The 16,519-nt window shown below is 41.9% G+C and overlaps 1 protein-coding gene and 1 long non-coding RNA gene across 2 annotated transcripts in view; one reads left to right on the forward strand and one right to left on the reverse strand.

The window, feature by feature from the left end:
• Positions 1 to 16,519, forward strand: part of FBF1 (Fas binding factor 1) — an 85,499-nt gene that overhangs the window by 53,181 nt on the left and 15,799 nt on the right. The window contains exons 10-24 of the mRNA XM_075845614.1: positions 100 to 230; positions 313 to 415; positions 557 to 958; positions 3,195 to 3,284; positions 3,368 to 3,453; positions 3,623 to 3,657; positions 3,777 to 3,866; positions 3,951 to 4,051; positions 4,137 to 4,343; positions 4,424 to 4,531; positions 9,832 to 9,971; positions 10,698 to 10,816; positions 10,907 to 11,029; positions 14,571 to 14,756; positions 15,579 to 15,755. Coding sequence (XP_075701729.1) covers positions 100 to 230; positions 313 to 415; positions 557 to 958; positions 3,195 to 3,284; positions 3,368 to 3,453; positions 3,623 to 3,657; positions 3,777 to 3,866; positions 3,951 to 4,051; positions 4,137 to 4,343; positions 4,424 to 4,531; positions 9,832 to 9,971; positions 10,698 to 10,816; positions 10,907 to 11,029; positions 14,571 to 14,756; positions 15,579 to 15,755 — 2,098 coding nt within the window. The remainder of the gene's footprint in view (positions 1 to 99; positions 231 to 312; positions 416 to 556; positions 959 to 3,194; positions 3,285 to 3,367; positions 3,454 to 3,622; positions 3,658 to 3,776; positions 3,867 to 3,950; positions 4,052 to 4,136; positions 4,344 to 4,423; positions 4,532 to 9,831; positions 9,972 to 10,697; positions 10,817 to 10,906; positions 11,030 to 14,570; positions 14,757 to 15,578; positions 15,756 to 16,519) is intronic.
• LOC142665842 (uncharacterized) overlaps positions 13,700 to 16,519 on the reverse strand; it is a 38,732-nt gene continuing 35,912 nt past the window's right edge. The window contains exon 3 of the long non-coding RNA XR_012851583.1: positions 13,700 to 13,805. This is a non-coding gene — a long non-coding RNA (uncharacterized LOC142665842). The remainder of the gene's footprint in view (positions 13,806 to 16,519) is intronic.

Consider the following 16,519-nt stretch of genomic DNA (forward strand, 5'->3'; position numbering starts at 1 on the left):
CAAGTGCTTCTTTAAATTCAGTTTAGTTATTTTTATTTTTTTTGATTAGTAAGACATGGGCTTTTTATTTTATTTTTCCATTTTTTTTTTTTTTTATAGCTTTGCTCCACGGCCTGCGCGTTCAAAATTGGATGAGCTGTTAGGAAGGGGGACTTCTGCCAAATTGATGGAGAGGCCATTAACTGGGGAAAAAGAATTCAAACTGGATCCCAAGTACCAGAAAATGCCAGGTGAGGTAAAAGTAATCTATATAAAGCGGTTGTGGTATGTGGGTCATCAGAACGTTTACAGTAACAAGGACACTTTTGACAGAGAAAGAGGAACCTCTAGGAGATGAAGACTTTTCTTTCGGCTCCTACCAACCCACTATGGCATTCAGCCCTGAAGGTCGACGATCTCAACGATCATCGGTCAGGTAATTTATCTAAATATACATTTTCCCATTTATTTAGTCATTTTGTCGTCTTTAATGCTTTTCTCAGTCTACATCTAATTTTTTTTTATTTTCTGTTTATGACATTTTCACCACTACGTTTGTCTTTTTACCAATACCCAGATTTTCTGCAGAAAGTAATGGAGGCATGAAACCTGATTCAAGATCTCGCTCCACCACCCCTGTGGGTCGGAGTCCAGCTAGGGGGGAGAAAAATGGAGCTTATTGGTTGGGTCTCAAAGAAGATGATGTTCCTGATCTAAGTCCTTCAGTTCCTTCAAGAGAACCTCCTCAATCTTCCACTGTCACACCTAGTTCTACTGGTCGACCACCGACTGAAACTAAAACAGGTGCTAGATTGACACCCCAGCTAAAAACCTCCCAGAGTGACAATCCGACTGTGCAACAGAAAGATGATGAGTGGTTGACTTCTGCATTGTCTCGGAAGAAAGCTCAAAAACAAGACAAGGCGGATGAACAAAATGTCAAGAATCAGAATGGTGTAAAAGAGAATTCTGTAGGCAGGTTAGTAAGGCTGATCGATTATTTGCATTCTCTATCTCATACATTATTCATGGTTTTTGAATAGCATTTATTTTAAACAGGATCAGGGTAAATCATCATTGCAGATCAGCAATCACATTACATCAACAATCACTCTGTCATTTATATACAGTATTTACATTAGGGAAAAAGCTTATACTTGGCATGGATGGGGTAGAGGGGATATTTCAATGTGCTGACAGCTGGATTGCCCCCACTATTCAGAAAATACAGGCCCTGTAAACGGCACTTGTTAGTGGTGTTTCTCTCAATATGTCCCTGCTGTAATGCCCAAAGTGAGCTATTCTTCGATGTTAACAGGGTTATCCCATCTAGACCGCCCCTTTATAATTTGCGACTCCACTGACAGTGAGTGGATTGGGGAAGGGGATTAGGTCACTGCTGAAACCCCCCTGCTAACGGCATCTGTATATTTCTAGTTCAAATGAATTGGCAACCATATATAAGAACCACTATTTGCAGTTGTTGTCCACTCTAGCTAATTGGGAGGCGTGTTTTATATTTATATATATATATATATATATATATATATATATATATATATATATATATATATACATACAGTGAAGGAAATAAGTATTTGATCCCTTGCTGATTTTGTAAGTTTGCCCACTGTCAAAGACATGAACAGTCTAGAATTTTTAGGCTAGGTTAATTTTACCAGTGAGAGATAGATTATATTAAAAAAAAAAACATAAAATCACATTGTCACAATTTATATATATTTATTTGCATTGTGCACAGAGAAATAAGTATTTGATCCCTTTGGCAAACAATGTGGCAAAACCCTTGTTGGCAAGCACAGCAGTCAGATGGTTTTTGTAGTTGATGATGAGGTTTGCACACATGTTAGATGGAATTTTGGCCCACTCCTCTTTGCAGATCATCTGTAAATCATTAAGATTTCGAGGCTGTCGCTTGGCAACTCGGATCTTCAGCTCCCTCCATAAGTTTTCGATGGGATTAAGGTCTGGAGACTGGCTAGGCCACTCCATGACCTTAATGTGCTTCTTTTTGAGCCACTCCTTTGTTGCCTTGGCTATATGTTTCAGGTCATTGTCGTGCTGGAAGACCCAGCCACGAGCCATTTTTAATGTCCTGGTGGAGGGAAGGAGGTTGTCACTCAGGATTTGACGGTACATGGCTCCATCCATTCTCCCATTGATGCGGTGAAGTAGTCCTGTGCCCTTAGCAGAGAAACACCCCCAAAACATAATGTTTCCACCTCCATGCTTGACAGTGGGGACAGTGTTCTTTGGGTCATAGGCAGCATTTCTGTTCCTCCAAACACGGCGAGTTGAGTTAATGCCAAAGAGCTCAATTTTAGTCTCATCTGACCACAGCACCTTCTCCCAATCACTCTCAGAATCATCCAGATGTTCATTTGCAAACTTCAGACGGGCCTGTACATGTGCCTTCTTGAGCAGGGGGACCTTGCGGGCACTGCAGGATTTTAATCCATTACGGTGTAATGTGTTACCAATGGTTTTCTTGGTGACTGTGGTCCCAGCTGCCTTGAGATCATTAACAAGTTCCCCCCGTGTAGTTTTCGGCTGAGTTCTCACCTTCCTCAGGATCAAGGATACCCCACGAGGTGAGATTTTGCATGGAGCCCCAGATCGATGTCGATTTACAGTCATTTTGTATGTCTTCCATTTTCTTGCTATTGCACCAACAGTTGTCTCCTTCTCACCCAGCATCTTACTTATGGTTTTGTAGCCCATTCCAGCCTTGTGCAGGTCTATGATCTTGTCCCTGACATCCTTAGAAAGCCCAGGTCTTGCCCATGTTGTAGAGGTTAGAGTCAGACTGATTAATTGAGTCTGTGGACAGGAGTCTTTTATACAGGTGACCATTTAAGAGCTGTCTTTAATGCAGGCACCAAGTTGATTTGGAGCGTGTAACTGGTCTGGAGGAGGCTGAACTCTTAATGGTTGGTAGGGGATCAAATACTTATTTCTCTGTGCACAATGCAAATAAATATATATAATTTTGACAATGTGATTGTCTGTTTTTTTTTTTTATATAATCTATCTCTCACTGGTAAAATTAACCTAGCCTAAAAATTCTAGACTGTTCATGTCTTTGACAGTGGGCAAACGTACAAAATCAGCAAGGGATCAAATACTTATTTCCTTCACTGTATATATGCATCCTTGATACTTTGTAGTGAGAATGGCTTTACTTCTTTACACAGTGCTTTAGTAGTGTCAGCGAGCACCAGCCAACAGCCAGACCGTGGCAAGACCATTCAAAATACCACACCATTGTTACCAGAGGTATCTGGGTAGGTTGTCTTGAGTGTCAAAATATTTGCATGCAGCATAATTTCTAGTCATGTTCATGTAATCCCCAATTTTTCTAACATAGAGCACCTTTCCTCTGGGCTGTTGATCTAAAAGCACCAACTTTCATTACTCCTACATCTTCCGGACAAAAGGAAGGCCCTGTTTCAGGTACTATCCTCAGAACTGCCCATCTTGTTATCCTTTTTTAGCCTTTCAACTTTTCCGTGGAGTGTGGTGATGGTAGTAGCCTCTTATGTTCTCTTTTTGTATCCTTATACAATTGCATCGTTGTTCCACTTACTCATAACTAAGTTCTCTTGTTTTACATATTCTTCAGCCGTGCCTTCAGGAATCAACAGAGATAGAGTTCAGGTTGGTCAGCAGTAAATCACTTTAGTTTTTAACTCCTTGCAGCCGTATTTGCAGAGGCCTCATTTCCTTTGGGAAAGCCAACACCAGAGTTCATACTCATTGCTTCTTTTTGTCTGCAGCCGGGTTCTGCTCCATCTAAGATCCAAGAAGACCAGATGGAATCTCACGGAGATATCGTACACAGCAAACTGATGGATCTTGAGGCTCTAGTATGAGATTTGCCATTTGGTAGTGTATGTAAACTGGGTAGTATATTTCATGTCTACAGGTCTCATGGATTATGTGCATTACAGGTAAGAAAACTTCAGCTGGAGCGCGAACAGCAAAACATTTTACTGGAAACCTTAAAACAGAGGCACAAAGAAGATCTCGATCTGATCGATAACGCACACAGGTACCTTGCTATATATTTTGGATGTGCAGTGCAATTATGGCTACTGTTTGTTGCCCAGGAGATATAAGGTTTTCTGTTTTCATAGAAACAGTTTGAAATTACTAGAACATTCTTTCCACCAAAGAGAGGAACTTCTGCGACAGGAATATCAGGAGATTTCTGCGCAACACAAATCCCGCTATAAGAGTACAGAGCAGGAGAAAGCGGAATTGCTGGCACAGTATCAGAAGAAGCTCACAGAGTTTCAACAAGAAAAGGATACAGAAATAGAAAGGATTCTAAAACTTCAGAGGTGAGGAGGAGAATGCGACTAAACGAATGCTGTCATGTAGTGCATGTTTCATGCGTTCTCACTAATACTTCATCCATCAGGGTATCTGTCCAGGAAATGTGCGAAGATCATAAAGAACAGCTCCAGCGGCTCAAGCGCCTGAAAGACCAGGAAATAGATGCGGTGACCAGCGCTTCTTCACACACAAGGTTTGTCTCTTCTCCTGCATACCCATTTTGGTAAAGCATCTGACTAAACTGATTCATTTTATAATAGTTTATAGATGTCCTAAAGAGAATGTGTCGGACAAATTTAGTTTTTTTTTTATATTTAGGCTGAAATTATTATTTGAGATATACAAAAAAATGGGACATAGAATGTAATTAAAACCACAGAAAAGGCCATACTCACAGATTAGGTGGTGGGTAAAATACCCGTTCCAAACAGGACGCAACCAGGTCAGAGAATGCTGTTGATGGGAAGTGCCCAGGTGTGTTTAAATAATGATAGCCACTCCCACTAACCTTGAGGGGAGTGGTGTGTTGGGCATGGAAGTAAATGTGTAATAATAATAAATAAATAATAAAGTACTGTGTATAGTGCACATGTGAGGTATAGGGGACATGACTAAGTGTAGTGTGTAGAGATCAGGGCTGTGAGTGAAACAAAAACGTGAGTAGTGTGTAAAACATGGAGGCATAGTGTTTGGATAGTGAGGCACAGCATATATCGCCGAATAGCAGCCTATTTATAACGCCCATATTGTAAGAGAGCGGGCTGCCGTGCATGCAGTGCCAAACATCCGCACACCAGGCTATCCCAGCATCATAAGACCCGGGCGCGTCCTAAAAAAAAGTATGTACAATGTAAGTAACCATGAGAAAACATGGGGTATCTCATGGTTACTTACATTGTACATACTTTTTTTCAGGACGCGCCCGGGTCTTATGATGCTGGGATAGCCTGGTGTGCGGATGTTTGGCACTGCATGCAGGGCAGCCCGCTCTCTTACAATATGGGCGTTATAAATAGGCTGCTATTCGGCGATATATGCTGTGCCTCACTATCCAAACACTATGCCTCCATGTTTTACACACTACTCACGTTTTTGTTTCACTCACAGCCCTGATCTCTACACACTACACTTAGTCATGTCCCCTATACCTCACATGTGCACTATACACAGTACTTTATTATTTATTTATTATTATTACACATTTACTTCCATGCCCAACACACCACTCCCCTCAAGGTTAGTGGGAGTGGCTATCATTATTTAAACACACCTGGGCACTTCCCATCAACAGCATTCTCTGACCTGGTTGCGTCCTGTTTGGAACGGGTATTTTACCCACCACCTAATCTGTGAGTATGGCCTTTTCTGTGGTTTTAATGAAATTATTATTTGTAGTTTTTTTTTCACTCTTCAGGAAATATGAAAAACAACATAATAATTATTCATATTTCACACTGTTGGCTAGCAAACGAAGCAAATCTGAAATGTGCTCCAGAAAAGCAACCTGTAAAACAGCCGCTGTAAATTAGGGCTCCCCCTCTGCTTGGAGGTGACATCACATCTCCCCTCCCCTTTTTGGCTGTGTGGAAAAGAAGGGGGAGGTAAAAATGGTCACCTGTCTGATTTTAACATGTATATCATTATAAAATAAAATGTACCATAGTGTGCAAGTTATAAAGGATAAAAACATGCCATGTTTTTATACTTGGCAGACCACTATAAATTGTGAGGGGCATTTCTCTCACTGTTCTAATTTCTCACTGACTTTTTTTACTTTCCTACTATCTATTACTCTTAAACTTACTGGTGGCCTATTGTGAGCTGCAGTGAAACTGCTGTGAACAACTCCTTGACCTACTGCCAGTGACCATCTCCCAGACCCACCACTGCTTGCTGACCAGCTCCAGGCACCACCACCGCCGCTTCTGGGCCCACCACTTATTGCTCTCAGCACCACCGCTGCTCGCCACCTCCTGGGTCCACCACTTTTAGCTCTGTGCACCTCCTGTAAAAACTGCCGCTATCACCACCACTGACTTAGTCATCCTCCAGTATCCAATGCTGCCGTGCATCCTTACGCTCCTGGGACCTGCTCTTTTTCTCCCATGTGCTTCACTACATGTGTTGCTGGAAGCCTCTGCTTGAAGTCATCATCACTGCATCCACAGCTCGACTTGGGGCCTCCAATATCATGGCGCGGAGCTCCCCCAACATTCCAATAATGCTATGAACTGCGCATGCCATAGGGAATTCGAAGCTCACAGCTAATTCAGATCCAGCATAAGAGGTGGATTTAGCCACCGTTCTTATTCTCCTATGCCCTTTGTTTTCTGTACAGCATCCGTGTCGGTGCCGTGCATTAACCCACTACTACATAGATACTAATACATATGGCAGCCCCTAGTAGACCTAATATTCATGAATACAAAAAAAAGGCATAACACAATACAACTTAAAACACTTTTCAAAACAATATTTGTAAAAAAAAAAAAGAATAGTAAAGAAAAAAGTGACACATTTCCTTTAAGGTGGCCATAGATATAAGATGGCTGATGGCTGAACTGCTAGCTTTACCCAACCTCCACATAAACATGCACACTGGGCCAAGTCTGCATGTTTGATTAATAGATACAGGGAGATAAGCAAAGTATTGGGCATGTTGAGATTCGTCGTCTTGCTGGCAGACATACGTGCCCGGAGCGGGGGGGGGGGGGTGGTACGTGGGTGATCGCACCATGGAGAATTCTTCTTATAATCAAATCAAATAATTGCAATATTCCAAATACACCATATATTAATCTGGCCTTTAAATGAATATTTTTTTACCCTTTCACCTATGACTGCACCCTTGGAGAGAAATCCCATTCACTGTACAGGAAGCTTGATGATATAAAAAAGGGACACACCTCTCCATACACCCAGTCAGAGTTCCTGTCCTCTGGATGGGATTGTCCTGTGGTCAAGACACTCTCTCCAGGATTGCAGACCCTCTAGCAGGTACTCACCTGTGTTCTCTGAGGTATTCTGAAGGTGTAAGACTCTTAGGAAGCAACCTTCTGTCTGGGGCTGCCCCCCCCCCATCTCTCCCTGTCACCGCTTTCCCCTACGGAGGTGGTAATGTGACCACTTCCGGTCGTGTCGCACGTCACTTCCGGCAGAGGTGACGCGCGGACAGCCCAGGAAGCAGTGGCCCACGTGGGGCTACAGAACGTCATAGCCAAGGAGCCTCCCCAACCAATCCTAGGCCTATTTTAGGCCTGAACTAAGATGGCTCCTTCTCCAACCAAGCAACCAGTATGAAATCTCCAGGAGAAGCAGCAGGACGCGCTGAACGATCGAAACCAGCAAAATCCTCCAGTCCGGTGCTTTATACGGCATGGGATCTTTTTTTTCATTGTTAATCTTGTCCGTCCTTGTATATTACACGTTTCTTAGGTCAGAGAGGGTCCCAGGAAAAAGTTGGACAAAACTCGCAACAGAGAATGTGCTATGTGTTGCAGGAATCTAGCAGCCTCAAATCAGAAATGTTTATGCCAGTTACGTTTAGTTAAGATCCCGGCAGAGGAATCCTCTAGCCTTGCCACTAGCATCAAGGATATTGTGCGAACAAAGGTTAAGAATTTCTTTAGATCTTTTAGAAAGAAATACGACCTTCCTAGTACCTCGTCTGGTAAGACAAGACAGGGCCTAGGTGTTTCTAATTCTAGTGAAGAGGTGGAAATTTTGAGGAAGAGGGGGAGCTAGGCTCCTCTGAGTATTAGTCTGACGATGATGGGGGTGGAAAGCACCTGTTTCCAGCTGAGGATGTGGATCAGCTTCTCAAGACAGTTTGGGCCACTATGAACATTGACGACCCCACGGAAGCCCGGTCCGTCCAGGACATTGTTTGAGGGCCTGGGTCCTATTGAACGGAGGTCTTTTCCTATTCACAAGGATGTGGCCAGTCTCATTAGAAGGGAGTGGAAGAACCCAGATAAGAAGTTAGGCATTCCCACATTTTTTAAAAGAAAGTCATGTTTTGAGGACGAAGTAAGCAAGGACTGGAATAGTTTTCCGAGACTGGATACCCTAGTAGCGAAAATATCCGGAAAGAATACCTTGCCTCTGCAGCACCAGAACCAAGCACCGTACATAACTGCATCACCAGAACAAAGCTCCGTATATAACTTCAGCATCAGAACAAAGTTCAGTGCATATATACATCACCAGAACCAAGATCAAATACATAAATACAGTACCAGAACCAAGCACAGTACATATATAAAATACCAGAATCAAGCTCCGTAACATACAGTATATACAGTGCCAGAACCAAGCTCAGCACATAACTACAGCACCAGAACAAAGTTCAGTGAATATATACAGCACCAGAACAAGATCAAATAAATAAATACAGTACCAGAACAAAGCACAGTACATATATACAATACCAGAACAAAGCTCCGTACATACAGTATAAACAGTGCCAGAACCAAGCTCAGTACATTGATGCAACATCAGAACTAAGCTTGGTACATATATATCGCACCAGCACAAAGACCGCTCAGTAGAGAGATATTCTGCAAATTTAGTTTAACCACTGCCATATACGTTTGTATGGTGTGAAACTACAGCTCTCGGTATGGTAAGGATATTCCAGAAGTTGCTATTTCACATAAAAGAAAGCTACCGCCCATCTTCTCGCTACAGATCATACGGTGACTACAGTACTGATCAGTCAGAGAGAGAATAAACATTTACATTCAATCACTCACCGGGGACGTTTTCTCAGATTGTAGCGGTTCTTTTTCGCATTTGGTCTCCATCTGATACCGACATTCATGATGACTACTCCCAGCAACACATTTCTGCAGAGTTTGCCACTCGGATGTCTTCGGCTCCTTGCTTTTCCAACATTTCTGCACCTATAAACGAAGATAAAATTCTCATGATTCCACACATTGTGCCCCTGAATATAATTGTGTCAAAAACTGTAAAGTAAAGCACCACACACACACACACACACACACACACACACACACACACACACACACACACACACAGTGCCCCCTGTAGATAGTGCCATTTACAATGCCCCCTAAAGATAATGCTCCTCATAGAGCCAAAGATAGATAGTGCCACTAACACTACCCACTGAAAAAAAGAATAAACATTACAAACTCACCTGTCCCCGTACCGTCATCGAGCAACACAGGCTTGGTTTCTTCTGACCAGGCCTCATCCAGCGGATCAGCGCAGGCTGCGCAATGATGTCATCGCGCTGCATGCTCATTGGTAATACACCAAATGGCGGGGCAGGGTACTGATAGTTCCCTTTCTCACCAGGACTAGACTGATCAATATTGGATAAAATTGAGTGCAGGGGGACTGCTTCTTCATGGTTCCCTGAACCGGCTGGAATCAATAATAATTTGTCTTGTGAAATGTTACCTTTCTTGATCTTGTTCTTCTATGTTGATCGTATTCGTTTCCTTAGTTCTTTATTTTTCTCAGGTCATTAAATGGAATAATTGAGCAAATGGAATCCTTCTCTTCTAAGCTCAGTGATCTGTGCGTACGAGTGGAGAGCACCCAAGTAAACACATCCCAGGAGTTAGAACTTGGAGCACGTCAGAGAGAAGGGCAGCTGAGAGGTGCGGAAATAAACTACACTCTAGTCTAGTTGTAAATTAGATTGTAGCATGTGGCCATGTTAAATCTCAAAATTTGTATATGCCATGGACGCCAATTATTTAAGTAATGCTCCTTCAGTAACATAGTTTGTAAGTCCATTAAAGGGGTTTTCCCATCAGAGACATTTATGGCATATCCACAGGAAATTACATGGTCGTAAATTACAAAAGGCAGTGGGAACAGAGAAAGATAGAACAGGGTTTAGGGGGCCCCTTTCTAGAGATAGATGCGGGTCTCGGAGGTGGGGCCCGCATCTATCTGACATTTATAGCATATCCTGTGGATATGTCATAAATGTCCCTGATGGGAAAACCCATTTAGGTTCAACTTATTATCCTACAACCCTACGAGGTGGTCTCCACTTGCCCCACAGAAGGAAAGAAAAAATCCATTCCAACCCGTCTGGAAATTTAATCCCTTTATCAACAAGCCAGAAATCTAATACAGATGCCCTCTAATATAATATTTTTCTAAAAAGAGATTCAGACCCAGTTTAAAAATTGGCAGAGCGTTCCCCAGGCTTACCGCTCTTACAGTGAAGTATCCCCTTTTATAATGGTGCGTGAAAACTTTTCACTAGACGCAGGAGGTACCAGCTTGTCATGGTTGCAGGCCTAAATAAGAAAAGATCATCACACCCAATTATGTACAGAACGGTAATTTCACCTGTTTTTCCTTCTTTTCAGCACTTCAGGAACGTTTGACACGACAGCAGAAAGATATGGAGGATGAGAGGAACAATCTGCGGGTAATAATAACTAATATGGAAACTCGGCTAAGTGAGCAGACCCGTCTTTTGGAGCAGGTATGATTTTTTTAATTACTGGAAACTGCCAGTCTGGTTAATTGATTTAGTATTTTATTGTATTGAATGTTTGTGTTCACTGCACGGCAGGAACGTTGGAGAGCGTCTGCAGAGCAGGCAAAGGTGCAGTCACTACAGCGCTCCCTTGAGGAGGAAAAGAGAATCATAACCCAGCAAATAGCTATGGAGAGAGAGGAATTGGAAAGGGCAAAGGTAAGGACTCGTTTTTAAATTATGTCTTTGGAGGGGGCATTGAAGCGTACTTCCAGTGATCCACTAAAAACCCCTGCACTTCAATGTGTAAATTCAAGTTTATAATTTATAATAATAAAAAAAAGAGAACTCTATGCTGTTTTTTTTAGCGTAAGGAGACTTAAATCACTGCATCCCTTTACTTCCTCCTTACAAGAGAGAGCTAATAAAGTCCTGTGCTCACAGCAGCATAGTACTGATCCAAGCAGTCACGCTCTCTCTGCAGTGTGTGGAGGCCGGGGGTGGGGGGCGAGGAAGTGGAATGTGCTCTAGAAGATTGTAGAGAGAGGGACCGTGACCGGGCTGCAGCTCCCCTGTATCTGTAACATGGCAGACAATAACAACTTTTTTATAGTGAGTTAGGAAGAAGTAAAGATTTGCAGCATAAATGGCTGAGCATTGAAGGGAAAGGCTTCACATACATGTACTATACAGGAGAATCTAAAAGCACTGTGAACTTTTCATTTTTCACTTGTCTTTTTTAACTGCTCTACATTTTACTGTCTTGTGCCATCATCCAACAAACATTTTAGATATATTCTTAATCCACAACACTACAAGCACTGCAGAGATCACTGCACCACGATAGCCGGTTTTCTTCTAACAAAAGCATACCCTTAATTCTATTTTTATACAACGCACTAACTCTGAGTTAATAAAGGGGTGTCCCCTGTTGAGGAATCTCAGCTATTGGACAGAGTGGAGAGCGACCAAGTAGAGCGTCTCTCCATCTGGAGGACCTACCTTTCCTGCATTACACAGACAATACATTGATTTTAATGAGCACTGTGTAAGGCCTCATGCACACGGCCGTGCCCGTGATTACGGCCCATGATTGCGGGCACAGCCAGCCACCGATAGCCGCGGGCCACATTTTACTGCCATGCTCCCATACAAAGTATAGGAGCACGGCCCGTAAAAATCGAAAAGTAGGGCATGCTCCATTATTCCCGGCACGGTTCTACGGCACGGACACCTATCCGTAGCAATACAGAAAGATGTCCGTGGCCAATAGAACTGGGAGGGTCCGTAATTGCGGAGATTTTTTACGGTCGTGTGCATGGGGCCTCATGCTTAATTTCCTCTTTGGTGCTTCTGCAGGGAAAGTGCTAGGTTTAGACACAAATTACAGGACCTTTCTAAAAAGTAGGGATTGTTCAAAGTGGAGAACCCGTTTAATACAAAATGCTTCAGTAAGTCCACCCCCCACCCTAAATGTCAGATGTTTTCAACTGCTCTCTTGGTACAATAGGGTTTAGTATGGGAAGGACAGTGGGTAGTTTTCTTGTGCAGAATATTATCACATTCCAGATTAATAGACTAATTGGTATTTTTACTAAACACTCCGAACTTACATGCAAAGGAAAAGCTTGATAAACCGATCATTCATCCAACATTTATTAGTCCTGATCCGTCATTAACATGCACAAATGCTTGTTATTTTAGTATATGACGTAGATAGGCGGCTGCCAGATATCTCTACCATGACGTATCTTGTGGAAGCAATAGGATCAGGCAGGTAAAAATCCAACCTGACCAAATCTTGTTTCCTCTGACCTCGGACATGGCGGAACGGCCTGCTGAGCCCTATAGACATTAGGTAGTTGTTGGATTCCCATTTAGGCCAGGAGTACACCTAGACTTTGTGTAGAGCTACTGATTGATTTGAACTATTGAGCTACAGCTGCAGTCCAAATAAATACATTAAGTTGCATGCAATCTTGTGGACGGAAACTGTCACGTAAGAGCTCAAGAGTTAAAATCAATCCGTAGCATTACAAAAATTCTCAGTGTAGCCCTGCCCTTAAATTATTGGGATCTACTAACTAAAAAGAAATGTCTATTGCCAGCTCTAGAAGTGATCAAGCCCATCTGCACATCAATAAATAAGCACATTGTCTGCTAATAATCACTCAGAGCCATAAAGCAGCTGAATTATTTACATCTGTCTTTGTATTAACATTGTTTTACAGGAAATACCATGTAACACATTAACCTCTAGTTTATGTTATGACCGTGCGTTCCGCTGTTGTAATAAAGGTGATTTACGTTCTGCATATCATGCCCATGTTCTGATTACATTCCTACCGGCCACATCTGTATACTTAATGTAATCTATATATCTCTGTGCATATAAACATAATGAGTGTCGCGGTCCACTTCTGCCACAGAGTGACCTCAAAAGCAATTACTGTTTTATATATTAGAAGAAAAGTACCTATAAATGTCAATATGCCCTAAACGCTAAAAGTAAATCCTTTCTATACAGGGGCAGGTATTTCTGGGTAACATGGGGAGATACTCAGGCCGTTTTCTGTTCCACGATTGCTTCCAATAACCAATCATTCCATGTCCAGCAACATTTTTCACCTCCCAGCACAGCAGAGCTATACCTATAACGTACTACCCCAAATACCTTTACTTAGGGTAGCATGTCATTCCAGACAGGCCCGATTTGGTTATTGGGACTATCATTATTATTAACACTTAAAGGGAAGATCAGCCTACAGCTCATATGCAGATCTATATATTTTCATGGTAACAAAATACAAACAAACTGTATATAGTTTGATCCTTCAGTCATACTCTCTTCCATCTTTTCCCTAATTCTTACTTACATTTTTGGTAGGTCAGCAAGAAGTAAGGGACGGATGGATGGTAATATTACTGCAGGATCCAAATATTCAGAGATTGCTTGTAGTCTGTTACCATGGAAACACATAGGTCTGCTCAGGCACTGTAGACACAAAACGTTAGATTTCTAATTCAGACTAGTTGCAAAGTTGCCTCAATCCTTGTTTCAGATGCATTGAAACAATAAAAAAAATAAGGAATAATAATAATCGTGTACATTCCCTTTAGTCCACAATATTCCAGTAATCTGGTATACGTAGTACCAAACTGGACCAGTCTGTTGGAGTTAGGAACGAAGATTTGATGGTGAAATTTCATGCAGTCAGTCACAGCCTCTACTGCAGCATTTACTCCTCGTACACTGACAAGATCAGTCCAACTGGTGATGGTCCCTAATACTTTATATCTCAGGGACAATGCAGGAGAATGAAGAACTATTTGTTAATGTGCCATCCCCATGTATGCAGTCTATTAGGAAAAACCTGCCCTTGGGAGCATTCTGTTCAGCTGTGGGGTTTTTTTATATGCATTTTACTTCATTTCAGTGATGATGGGGGTCTCAAAACCCAGACCCCCACCAATCAAAACTTCTGATATGTCTCTATGACATATCAAAAGTTTTTTTTGGAAGTGCAGATACTCTTTAACCGTATATAACTCAGCTGATTTAAAAGGAGATAACAAAAGTGAAGCCATCAGTTCATGTATAATGAGTTTGGCTGGCCGGGGTACTTCGACAATTTACTAATCGAATTGTACGTCATCCATATTGTTGCATTCTACAGAAGAGAAGCCATTGGATACTAAGGAATATATCATGCAATCTCACATTTCCCTAAACAAATGTCTTGATTTTACTACTGGACAGAGTGCTTTGCTAAAGGAACATCAGTCGGTCATGACTTGCTGTGAAGAAGAGCGGAAGAAACTCGCTGCTGAGAAGTCTGAATTTCACACACTGCAGAAACTGAGCAAGGAACGAGCAGAGAAAGATGTCAGCAGAGCAATAATGGCGGAGTCCCAGAGAGAAGGTGCGATTATCAGTCTGGTGAAGGTATGTACACACTAGACATTTTTCTCCAACACTTTCCTGTGGTCTATTGGATCACCATCAGTCTAATGAATTTAAAGGGGTTATCCAGGATTTTACAATTGATGGCCTATCCTTCAGATAGGCCATAGGTATTAGATCGGTAGGGGTCTGACATTCGGCACCCCCGCCGACCAGCTATTGGAAGGGGCCACAGTGCTAGTACCAGCCATGCAGCCTCTTTATTGTTTACATTGATTACATTTCTGTTCATACTTGCACACGCTGTTACTTTCGTACCGGCTGTGCAAGGTATTGCAGCACTGTCCCATTCTCTTCAATGCGCAGATGCACTTAGAGGAGTTGTATGAGACCAAAAAAAAAAAAATACTTCTTTTTGTATAAACCGCTCCACTTTTGTTCATAGACAACGCTGATGTTGCAGTTCAGGTGAACGAGGCTAAGTTGCAATGTCTAGTACAGCCCATGTAGAAGAATGCAATGTTTCTGAAAAACAAAAAGCAGACCCTTTTGTCTAGTCTCATACAACTCCTTTTTAATAAAGAATCTATAGTTTATATGACTGATGTAAGCTTTCAGTTATTTGCATAGAACCCGCTAATAAGTCAAGGTGCCTAAGGGTCATTTTACACCAGCCAATATTGGCCGTAAAAATGAGCACCGATCAACGAGACAGCTTATTGATCGGCGCACGTTCGCTCCTTTTACAAGGAGCTATGTATGGGGATGAGCGATCGTTACTTCGTTTTTCTTGCTAGATTCTATGACCACAGTGCCCTCTGCTGTTTGTGTGCTTTATCTACAGTACTATATGTTTCTCTTTAGGAACAGGCAGAGCTGAAGGTGCAGTTTAACGAGCTGCGGAACAAAGAGCAGCAGCTGGCATTAGACAAGGAGGCTTTAGAAAAAGAGAGACAAGAGCTAAAGCTTGAAAAAGAACGGATAAATGCCTCTGCCCTCCGTGTTCGACAAAGAGCTGAGGAAGTAGAAAGTATGAGCAAGGTAATATTCCTCCATAACCTGTGTTGGCAGAGTTTTCATTCTCAAATATCAATGACAAAAACTGTAAAGTCATTGGCATCTCTGTTCACATACTTACGCATTTTAAGAGTTTACAATCCCCTTGACTAATTAAAACGCGACAGAAAGATTTTGCATAATAAGGAATCCTAGTCACACTATCGTAAATAACTGCAGTTTTAGGGCAGGCTGCACGTTCTTCACACCACAGCACATCCAGTGGAAAAAAAAAACCAACTTCAGAGTGCTTTTAGATTTTCATTGTTGAGGATGTCATGGCTCAAAATATATTAGACTGAAATTTAGACGAGTGTTCCAACAGACAGTCACTTCGGAAATTGATCCAGCTCCAGTAGATTATATTGATATCTATCGGAGACTAGTAGAGACACAGACACTGCTTGTATGCTCAGAAATACTCCTCTGAGGTTTACTGATCAAACAATTACAATAATATCATGCAAAAGGGGTGTAGGCTTGAGGTTAACCAATCCGAGGCAATGTGACAATAATTCTGACTCCGCCAATAGCATACAATGAGAATATTTCATATTGAGTCGATCGCAGACATACAATACATTTCAAATGGAATATTATAATTCTTCATTAGATGCATATTTCAGACTTGCATCTGTTCTATTTGGCAATAATGCAATAGCTTATTCTAAAGGGAGGAGTGTGGGAGTTGATAACTTTACGTCTGGGCGTTCAGCCAGACCGCTAACTACTTACTTTCCAAGGTTAGA

The sequence above is a fragment of the Rhinoderma darwinii genome, chromosome 13, assembly GCF_050947455.1.
Source record: "Rhinoderma darwinii isolate aRhiDar2 chromosome 13, aRhiDar2.hap1, whole genome shotgun sequence".
NCBI lineage: Eukaryota > Metazoa > Chordata > Amphibia > Anura > Rhinodermatidae > Rhinoderma > Rhinoderma darwinii.